Source organism: Monopterus albus, unplaced genomic scaffold, assembly GCF_001952655.1.
Source record: "Monopterus albus unplaced genomic scaffold, M_albus_1.0 scaffold85.1, whole genome shotgun sequence".
NCBI classification, from domain to species: Eukaryota; Metazoa; Chordata; class Actinopteri; order Synbranchiformes; family Synbranchidae; genus Monopterus; species Monopterus albus.
The window spans coordinates 1,355,944-1,366,073 of NW_018127965.1; the positions used below are offsets into that span (position 1 = coordinate 1,355,944).

At 41.0% G+C, this 10,130-nt stretch overlaps 2 protein-coding genes across 4 annotated transcripts in view; both read left to right on the top strand.

The window, feature by feature from the left end:
• The window catches only part of tlk2 (tousled-like kinase 2), a 13,549-nt gene extending 6,849 nt beyond the window's left edge, over window positions 1-6,700 (top strand). For 2 of the 3 annotated variants that reach the window (XM_020607391.1, XM_020607392.1), the window contains exons 6-19: window positions 959-1,060; window positions 1,270-1,362; window positions 1,558-1,668; window positions 1,834-1,970; window positions 2,224-2,530; window positions 2,847-2,944; window positions 3,047-3,128; window positions 3,479-3,570; window positions 3,676-3,765; window positions 3,936-4,105; window positions 4,439-4,577; window positions 5,378-5,489; window positions 5,841-5,948; window positions 6,157-6,700. In XM_020607391.1, coding sequence (XP_020463047.1) covers window positions 959-1,060; window positions 1,270-1,362; window positions 1,558-1,668; window positions 1,834-1,970; window positions 2,224-2,530; window positions 2,847-2,944; window positions 3,047-3,128; window positions 3,479-3,570; window positions 3,676-3,765; window positions 3,936-4,105; window positions 4,439-4,577; window positions 5,378-5,489; window positions 5,841-5,948; window positions 6,157-6,330 — 1,815 coding nt within the window. In that variant the 3' untranslated portion in view covers window positions 6,331-6,700. The remainder of the gene's footprint in view (window positions 1-958; window positions 1,061-1,269; window positions 1,363-1,557; window positions 1,669-1,833; window positions 1,971-2,223; window positions 2,531-2,846; window positions 2,945-3,046; window positions 3,129-3,478; window positions 3,571-3,675; window positions 3,766-3,935; window positions 4,106-4,438; window positions 4,578-5,377; window positions 5,490-5,840; window positions 5,949-6,156) is intronic. The other variant, XM_020607393.1, reaches the window with a different exon arrangement.
• Window positions 6,701-9,364: 2,664 nt separating this feature from the next.
• mrc2 (mannose receptor, C-type 2) overlaps window positions 9,365-10,130 on the top strand; it is a 22,327-nt gene continuing 21,561 nt past the window's right edge. Inside the window, exon 1 of the mRNA XM_020607395.1 lies at window positions 9,365-9,667. Within this exon, the coding sequence (XP_020463051.1) occupies window positions 9,541-9,667 (127 nt within the window). The 5' untranslated portion in view covers window positions 9,365-9,540. The remainder of the gene's footprint in view (window positions 9,668-10,130) is intronic.

Here is a 10,130-nt window from a genome sequence, read left to right on the forward strand (position 1 = left end):
GGTCTTTTGGTGTTGCTGAGCTCACCGGTGCGTTCCTTCTTTTTAAGAATGTTCCAAACAGTTGTTTTGGCCACGTCTAATGTTTTTGCTATCTCTCTGATGGGTTTGTTTTGTTTTTTCAGCCTAATGATGGCTTGCTTCACTGATAGTGACAGCTCTTTGGATCTCATCTTGAGAGTTGACAGCAACAGATTCCAAATGCAAATAGCACACTTGAAATGAACTCTGGACCTTTTATCTGCTCATTGTAATTGGGATGAGGGAATAACACACACCTGGCCATGGAACAGCTGAGAAGCCAATTGTTCCATTACTATTGGTACCTTAACAAGTGGGAGGCACATTGCAAACTGTTGTAATTCCTACACCGTTCACCTTATTTGGATTTAAATACCCTCAAATTAAAGCTGACAGTCTGCAGTTAAAGCACATCTTGTTAGTTTCATTTCAAATCCATTGTGGTGGCGTATAGAGCCGAAAATGTTAGAATTGTGTCGATGTCCCAATATTTATGGACCTGACTGTAGCTTTCCCTTCTCCCGGGTGTTTCTGTAGACTCCTCTGTGCACTGTTTGTACACCAAGTGCTTCCAATGTGCAAGTGAACATACACGCGACATCCAACACAGTGCACATGCTATGCTTTTGGTCTGTGCCGCTGTGTGCGGTACGTTGACTGTTGTGCCTCTAAATCTGACCGGCACAGAATCAGAAATCTCAGAGTGATCAGCCAGTTACTGTTCAAGGCCATTCACGCTGAAAACTGTTTATTTCTGATCTGCCGGTTGATCGGTCGGTGCATCTCTATAAATATTAAAAGTGTTTTTGGGAGACCTTAATCCAGTGTCACTTTCACCAGATTGCTCTCATGTTTTCTCATGACTTATAATACATTGTTTAATGTAATGAAATTGACACATTAAGTTTTTGTTCATTAGGTTAATGTTTCTGCCTCCCAGGTGCAGCAGGGCAGCCCTTCTTCTGTCAGCTCGGTCAACACGGAGCACTCGTCATGTTCACTGAAGCCTGCTGCTCTTCACATGCTACACAAAGCATCACAGGTACTTAACACACTGTTGGGGCTGGCTGGCCATTTTTCTGATGTAACTCTATTATAATTCACAAGGCAGTTGTTAAATAGTTGGCATATAAACCAACCAGAAACATCAGTAACTGGGAGATATAAGAAGAGACTACTTGTTGCATTACTTTGGTCACTGTTTTATGCATCATTAACATAATCACTGTTTTTGTGCTCACTGTCCTGTAGTCTGACCTTACTATAGAGAAACTAACGGCAATGGAGAACAACAAGAACTCTGACCTGGAGAAGAAGGAGGGTCGAATAGACGATTTGCTGCGGGTACTAATCTCATTACATTTCATCCCTGCTACTCTGCTTGCCATTTTCAGTGGTTCTGAGAATGCTATGTTCTCTGTCTTATTATTTTTTATTTTTTTTTTGCTCAAGGCATGTTAGAGTTTGCACATTCCTTTTGTTTGTACATGCATAAACAAGTTATAATTTTCTTTCCTCCTCATTCATGTTTTGCTCCAGACAAACTGTGATCTGAGAAGACAAATCGATGAACAACAGAGGATGCTGGAGCGATACAAGGAACGCTTAAATAAGTGTGTGACCATGTCTAAGAAGCTGCTGATTGAAAAAGTATGTTTATCTAATAGCATTGTGACTGATTTGAAGCTATTATTTTCCAAAGTGAGTGGGTCATTTTGGGTTATGACATGAACCAGTTTTAGAAGCCCTAGTTTAAGCTGTGTGGAATTGACAGCTCAGATTTGCTATCTGTATTTCTCTGTGCGCTTCCTTCAGTCCAAACAGGAGAAGATGGCATGCCGGGACAAAAGCATGCAGGACAGGCTCCGACTAGGTCACTTCACCACAGTGAGACATGGCGCGTCTTTCACTGAACAGTGGACAGATGGCTATGCCTTCCAAAACCTTATCAAGTGAGGATCTTCATTTTTTAACTTTAAGCATCTCCTTTCACACTCTGTGTTCTATTTCAAGAAGTAAAATCAGGCCAGAAAGAAGAACTTACTTCTCTACATATGATATATATGATTCATTTATCTTTAATTATTAACACAGGCAGCTTAACATTAACCAGGTATTCAGAGAATTTATTGTAGATCATACATGGGCAAAAAAAAAGAAAATAATTAGGTCTGTATGTTGCACTAATGTATTATCTGTTTCCAGACAACAGGAAAGGATCAACTCACAGCGAGAAGACATTGAAAGGCAGAGGAAGCTGCTGGCTAAACGCAAGCCACCCTCCATGGCACAGACTCCACTTCCAAGCCTGGAGCAAAACAAACGCAAAAGCAAAACCAATGGAACTGAAAATGAAGCGTATGATGCACTTGTTTATTCATCTGCTCTTTTACACCAGATGTTTTCCCCTACGTTTCACTTAGATTGGTTCTTGTGTTCTCCCAGGTTATCACAGGCAGAGTACCATGAGCAAGAGGAAATCTTCAAGCTAAGACTAGGCCATCTTAAGAAGGTAAGGCCTAATGTATTTGTGGAAGGTTTTTTTTTTTTTTGCCAACATACTTATTTAACTGCACAACATTTAATATTTATCTTTGTTCCTGCTGCAATCACTGAGATTAACAAGTTGTAGTAATATTTAATTTTGTGCTTATTTTGAGTGATTGTTATTGATTTTTCTCTCTTTTATGTCCTGATTGGTGGAGCCTACTTTTATCATGTTTTATTGCACTGTCTCATGTCATGTTTGTTTGTGCGTTATCTTGCTACAAAATAAATGTACCTGCAGCTACAAATAAAGTAACCTAACCTAACATTGTCCTTTCCAGGAGGAGGCTGAGATCCAGGCAGAACTGGAGAGGTTGGAGCGAGTGCGGAACCTGCACATTCGTGAGCTGAAAAGGATCCACAATGAGGATAATTCTCAGTATGATTTCTTATTGGATGGTCCTTGCATAGTTAGTCTGTGCTGATGTGTCCCTGTGTTCTGTCTAATTACTGAACTTGAATTGGTTTTAACCTTGTGCAGATTCAAAGATCATCCTACGTTAAATGACCGATACCTGCTACTACATTTACTTGGACGGGGAGGTTTCAGTGAAGTTTACAAGGTGAGAACAACTTTGTTTTCCTGTGAAAGAAATGAAGAAAGCTGTTGATTCAAATCTTTGGTGATTTTGTGTGCGTGCGTGTGTGTGTGTGTGTGTGTGTGTGTGTGTGAAACTTAATCTGAGTGGTTAAGTTGTGCAAGTTGGGTGCATTTCATTTACACTAATCTGACATCTTCAGAAATTCAAATGATTGTGCAACTATGTAAGAGCTGTTCCAGGAATCTGCTGTCATTACTGTAAAAAATGATGAATGAACAAAGCCATTTTATATGAAGCAAGAGTCTGGCTGCAGCTAATACAAATTCATGCCAAATGCAGTTCCTAAATGATAGGAGACATTTATGTTCCAGGCCTTTGACTTAACAGAGCAAAGGTACGTTGCGGTCAAAATCCACCAGCTAAACAAGAATTGGAGGGATGAGAAGAAGGAAAATTATCACAAGTGGGTGTTCAGTTTTTTAAAACTATACAAATATATGTTTACTGCTGTCAGATTCACTGTGCGTATCCATATTTAAAGTAAATGTTGAGATGCTCTTTGTTTCAGACATGCATGCAGAGAATATAGAATTCATAAAGAGCTGGACCACCCACGAATAGTTAAGCTCTACGACTACTTTTCACTTGACACTGACTCGTAAGTCATTTCCTTTTTTGATGAAAGTAGTCTTCTAAGAGATGTGTTTGTGCAGATTGTGTTAATTTTAGCCAGAACATTTTTCAATATATAGAGTCTTAACCTTGTTTGGACTTCATGTACTAAATCTTGCTGAAGTGGTTAAACACGTCTTCGTTGTTGTGGTGCAGGTTCTGCACAGTCCTGGAGTACTGCGAGGGCAATGACTTGGACTTCTACCTGAAGCAGCACAAGCTTATGTCAGAGAAAGAGGGCCGCTCCATTATCATGCAGATTGTTAATGCTCTCAAGTACCTCAATGAGATCAGACCGCCTATTATCCACTACGACCTTAAACCCGGTATGTCTACCTATGACTGTGACTTTTGCGCTCTACAAGCCGGCATGATCTTACATCAGCTTCTTTGGCATAGTACTACTACAAATTAAATTAAGAGGAATACTGATTTAGAGGGCCTCTAATTCTGTCATGGGTAATTTCTCCAGTAAGATTAATATGACCCTGTTTATTTTTTATGGCGGAAAATGGGGCACTCATACATTCAGCAGAAATGAATAATACAGTTTTACTGGATAAGTATAGTATTACTGTTATTTTTGACTCAGTAAATAGGGGCTATAAACTCTGGACTCTTTCTTTTTGGCCTGTAATTCATTTTCTCGCCCTCCTCAGGTAACATCCTCCTGGTGAATGGCACTGCTTGCGGGGAGATTAAGATCACAGACTTCGGCCTGTCGAAGATTATGGATGATGACAGTTACAACTCAGTGGACGGGATGGAGCTGACGTCACAGGGAGCAGGGACGTACTGGTAAGATGTACACTGGAAAAAGAAACTCTGCTATGGGGTGCCATCATCTGTGATCTAATATATTGTACTGTTTATTTTTACCACTGAGTCCCGCTCCTCAAGGGTCAAATTTCAGGTTTCATTGCTGATATATTTCTCTGTGTCCCAGTGCTTTCACACACCACAGTGCATTTAGAAGTAAAAGGAGTAATCTTGCTGTAAAGAGGCATTTTATGCTAAAGATGGAAAACAGAATGGCAGAACACAAAGTGAACAGTGCGAGTGTTTTTAGAGGCAGAATCGGCTCAATTCAGTTCACAATCATGTAAATTTGTATGCAATTGTTATCAGTATCTTCAGATACAAATAACGTGGCTTTATCACATGGAAAAGGGTATGAAACCATGATTACAGTACATTACATACATTTATAAGTGGATGCAGTGTTTCAGTGTGCTGTATATAAATTATATACTTGTACTATACTGTTCAGTAAGGTCATTTGACACCCGTGTAGAAATAGAGCCTTGTGGGGAACTAGGGCCATGCTGCATGGTGCACATATGCAGACCTAAAGGTCCCCTAAGCAAGAGGAACCACCCAACAGTTAAATACACTCTGAATCTGACTTTTCATGCACAGTGGTTACTTAGATACCTGCAAAGTTACTACTTCATATGCAAGGATTGACACCAGAGATCATGTTGCAAAAATTGATTAAGGAAGTTTTCATGTTAGAATTGCAAAATGCCACTCGAAACTTTAGTATTGTGTTTGTTGAAACCAATTCATATTAATGTGGCTCCCCTTTTCTCCTTTAGGTACCTGCCCCCTGAGTGCTTTGTAGTTGGGAAGGAACCACCCAAAATCTCAAACAAGGTGGACGTGTGGTCTGTAGGAGTCATTTTCTACCAGTGTTTGTATGGCCGCAAGGTAGGGAGACACTCAACTGGATGAAATGTTGCAACAGGATATTTGAGTTATCAAAGAGTTCTATAGTTATGTTTTTATTACAGCAAAGTTACAAAATATACATCAGGGAAAAGGGTTCATGGTTGTATAAATGTAGTTGTATATAGCGATAAAAAATGTGATTTTGGCAAAAGGAGAGTAACAGTGAACACCAACACACTTTGTGTTTGAGCCTGTCCAGTTTTTATGTTTATTGGGGTTTTTTGTTTGTTTTTGTTTTTGTTTTTTTTTTTGTAATTGATCTCATTACATTTTTTTTTCCGCGCTTTTGGGGAGTGTTTTAATAACGTCCTCCTTCTCTTTGCTTTCTAGCCCTTTGGGCACAACCAGTCCCAGCAGGACATCCTGCAGGAGAACACCATATTGAAGGCGACAGATGTACAGTTTCCCCCAAAACCAGTAGTCACACCTGAAGCTAAGGCACGGTGCTCTTTTTATTTGTCTAATATTTGCATCACATTTATGAATTTTCAACTCCCGCAATACCTCCTTTTTATTCTCTCTTTATACTTTTAATTATTTACATTCACACACCTACTGTACATTTTTAGGATATTATCTTTTTACCCAAACATTGTAAAGGCTGCGCTTTCTCAGTTATCCCACTGTCTTCCTTTCTCACCCCCAGGCCTTTATAAGGCGCTGTTTAGTCTATCGTAAGGAGGATCGCATTGACGTGCACCAGCTGGCCAGTGACCCTTTCCTCATGCCCCATATTCGCAAGTCGGTGGCCTCCTCGGGCACCTCGGGCACAGCTGTGGCCTCCACATCCAGCTCCTCCAACAGCAGCGCCTCAAACTGAGCCCAGGCACTTTGACTGACCGAACCATTTGAAGGGGTGGGGGCGATGCTGTAATGTGTCCTCCCCTCCCATCAGCATCCCACCTTGCCATGAAGAGCCCAAGAGAAACTGGTCAGATGATGGCAAAGGGTGGGTGAAAAGTCATGGACAAGTTGGGAAGGGACACCCATGTCACCATTCATCCCCCTCATGTCAACTTACCCCAGCCTACCTCCCTGTCCTTTGCTCTATAAAAGGTGGCATTGTTCTGGGGGTCAAAGCCCTAGGCGACTCACGCAGCAAGGGGCGAGGTTTGGCACTGTGTTGGTGGAAATTGGGGTTCAGTGTTTGGGATTTTTCTTTTCTGCTTAAAAAAAGAAAATAAACAGAAGTATAGAACTGCTTCAGCTTGACCAGGTGGAAAAGACTGCGGAAGGCCTCATATCCATAAACACTCACACACACACACACACATACACTCATGCATGAGCCATTCTGGACCAAGGTAATCTGAACTCCCCAAGCTCAAACATTTTGTTCTCGATTCCCTGAACCTAGAGAACCAGTCTGGCCTGTAATTGTATTGAACCCTAAGTATCTATGGCACTATGTCATCCAGCTCGCTGTTCTGGGACCCCCTTACTTAAATTCCAGGCCCAGATAGTTTACAACGAGGATGGCCAGAAGATGCTATCCCCTGTACCCCTCCCCTCCCATCACGTCAAACTCCTGTGACCAAAGCTTACAACTTCCAGCTGGTGGCAGTGTTCCACCTGTTTTTATAATGAATGGTTTTAGAGTCGTGTTACTTGATATGGAGTGGAAGCTGTTGAAGAACGACCCCTTTTACATTTTTTTAAAAAACTTTTCAAGTTGATCAGTTTTCTGGAGAAAACCGTTGTGTTTTTCAAGTTGCCTTTAATTAGAACTGTTATTGTTTTGACTGACCCCCTTCCATAAACACACATATTTATTTAGGTATGTTTGAATTTATTTTTGGCCAATAAAATGCAAGGGGCTGGTTTACCTAATAGTACTGTTGAGGGAATAGTGGGCCTTAGCAGAGAGTTGCATAAACCATTAAATACTATTGGTTAAAATGTGTTTGTTGTTCTGGGCTGTTGTCTGAGTGGGTTTACAGTCACTGCTTTGTGTGAGTGAATCACTTCTATTCATGAGCGTTATGTCTGTGCTTAGATTTTATCATTTTTTAAATATCACTTTTTTAAAAAAGTACAAGGTTCTGTAGTGTTTTTTTGTTTTTGTTTTTTTTATTCAAAATCTGCTTTTGCCTTCTGATAAGTGAGAAAATGGGTCAGGAAGCAGCTCGACTGTAATGTCACTGTCTATAGCCTGTTCCATAAATAATCTGAAGAAAGCAGATTTTATGGATTGAAAATAATATCTGTGTAGTGCATGAGTCCAGCAAAGCATCTTGAATCTGGTACAGGTGTGGAGTTGCCCTGCTTCTGTCAGAAGAAGGTGAAGGACAATATTAATGCAGACAGCAAAGCCAGTGTTCACTGGGTTCTCCGTCTCTGCAGCAGCATCTTGAATATTTGACATAGTTTAAGTACAAACTGGCATGCACATGAAACTATAATAGGCCACAAATTGAACATAATCGGCCGACACACTGTCAGGGGCTTCAAACGGTCACTTGACACTGTACGTGCTTATTGGATGGGATACGTCAGCTTTTGGCAGTCAGATCAAGTATGCATTTAGAGTTTATATTTTCTTTATCAGGAAGCACAAAGTGAGAGCAAGTCATTTTACTGCCAAACCATTAAAAAAGTTTGATAAAAGTACTGCATAGGCAGTGAGCACAAGTCTCAATTGGGATGATAGTGGAGGATTATGGGATTTGTTTTGGGTAGAATTATGTTCTACCTTGTCAAGGCTGTCATGGGTCAGCCATACCTTTCTGACATACAGTTACTTAACTCAGCTGTGCATTTTTAAATAAGATTTAAGGATTAAAGCAGATGGTGTGCAGCTTAAGTCCATAATAAAACTGTCATGGAACATATTCTATAGTAGGGGTTTTGAAACTAAGCTGGTGCTTTGCAAACTCAGAGTGAGTGACAAGATGGACTGATGTCTGGCCAAAAAGAAAGTTTAAATTAAAAATTGTGCAGAAATTAAGTATTTTCAGAAGAAATATTCTCATTTTTTTTACAGTAGGAAATTCTGAAAAATAATATAAAGCTTTGCTGTGCTAAAGGCAAAATGGGAGCATTATATTCTTATGGCTGTGACACACCGAGCGACTGTCGGGGTGTCCTGCATCGTTGGCACTACTTAGACCCTGTCTGTGGCTTTTCGGTCAATATGTTGAATTGGCATTGGCCTGCCGGGAGAGACCACTCCGATTGGGTGTTCAACTTAGCAATCAGTGCACCAAAAGAAAGCAGTTCAGGGAAAGCCCCTTCAGCCCTCTGCTGTAATATCCATGATTTCACACATTTAGTGTGTTTCTCCTTAGATTTCTCTTCCATGACCCCCTTTCTTCTCCAAGATGATACTTTTATTGGCCAAGTATGTTACACACACAAGGAATTTGTCTCCACATGTTCACGTATCCACATGTTGAAGTGTCCTTGGGCAAGCCACTGAACCCCCAAGTTGCCCCTGATGCCATCAGTGTGAGTTGGTGCCTCGGTACCAGAAACAGATTCCTTGTGTGTAACATAGTGGCCAAATAAAGGTGATTATTATATTTAACTCACACACACCAATGGTGACGCTGACCAAGCCATCAGGGGCAAATTGGGGTTCAGCATCTTGCCCAAGGACAGGTCCACATGTCAACGTGGGAGAACAGGAATCGAACCGCTGACCTTTTGGTAAGGTGTAAAAAGTTTTAATCATTTTTATCAATTTTTTTCTCTCATTTACTAAAATGATGCCTCATTTATAAGATTAAATGTAAAAGATATGCATTTTTAGACTTGGTTGCTATTTAGAGGCCTCTTACGGGCGCCATTAGGTCCCCGGCCCTCATGTTGGGAACCATACAAACACACACACACACACACACACTGTTGAAACTGACGCTGCTCCATTCATTGCAGTCTGAGGCAGACGGAGCTCTGTCGGTCAAACTCGCCACCAACACTGCATCTTCCGTCCTCGAAGTCAAACACTCCGCAGCTTCTCCGGCGTCACTTTTTTCCTCCTTCCCTTTTTTACCCCAGAGTGTGCGCGGAGTGCGTTGTAGTTGTGAGCATGCACGACGACGACCGCCACCGAAACAAGGATTCAAGAAGAACATGGACAAATCGACAACTTATATTTTACAAATGCACTTTATATTTATTCATCTTCAGTCTGGAACTGAAGGGGAGCGTTACGGGTGAGAAAAATCTCAATTCTCGCCTCATTTCATTCACGTTAAAGTCGAAAAACCGGGCAAACATTAAAGCTGTTGTGCATGCTGTTGTTTTCGTAACTTGCAGTCACAAAATGCTTTAGAAAGCAGTTACTGAGGACTGTTTTCTGCGTGTTCTGGATTTGGTGGTTTGGTATGCCACGAACCAGAAGTCCGAGCTGTGAATGGAACCAGATGTGGAGCAAAACTGGGGGAGGAGGAGAAAGGCTGCAGGCTTCGTCTCTCTGTTGTGATTATGCACAAAGTTTTTTAAAGCTGCAAAACAATGCACTTTTAGTTTTTTGTTTTTTTTTTCTGTTTTTGCAACGGATAGTTTTTAGGCTACATTGTAAACTTGACGTGGAGTGAGTGACGCTTCATTTGGATCCCTGCGGCCAGATGTGACCTTTACATCCTGTTACAGGCTGCAATTAACACACAGCACTGC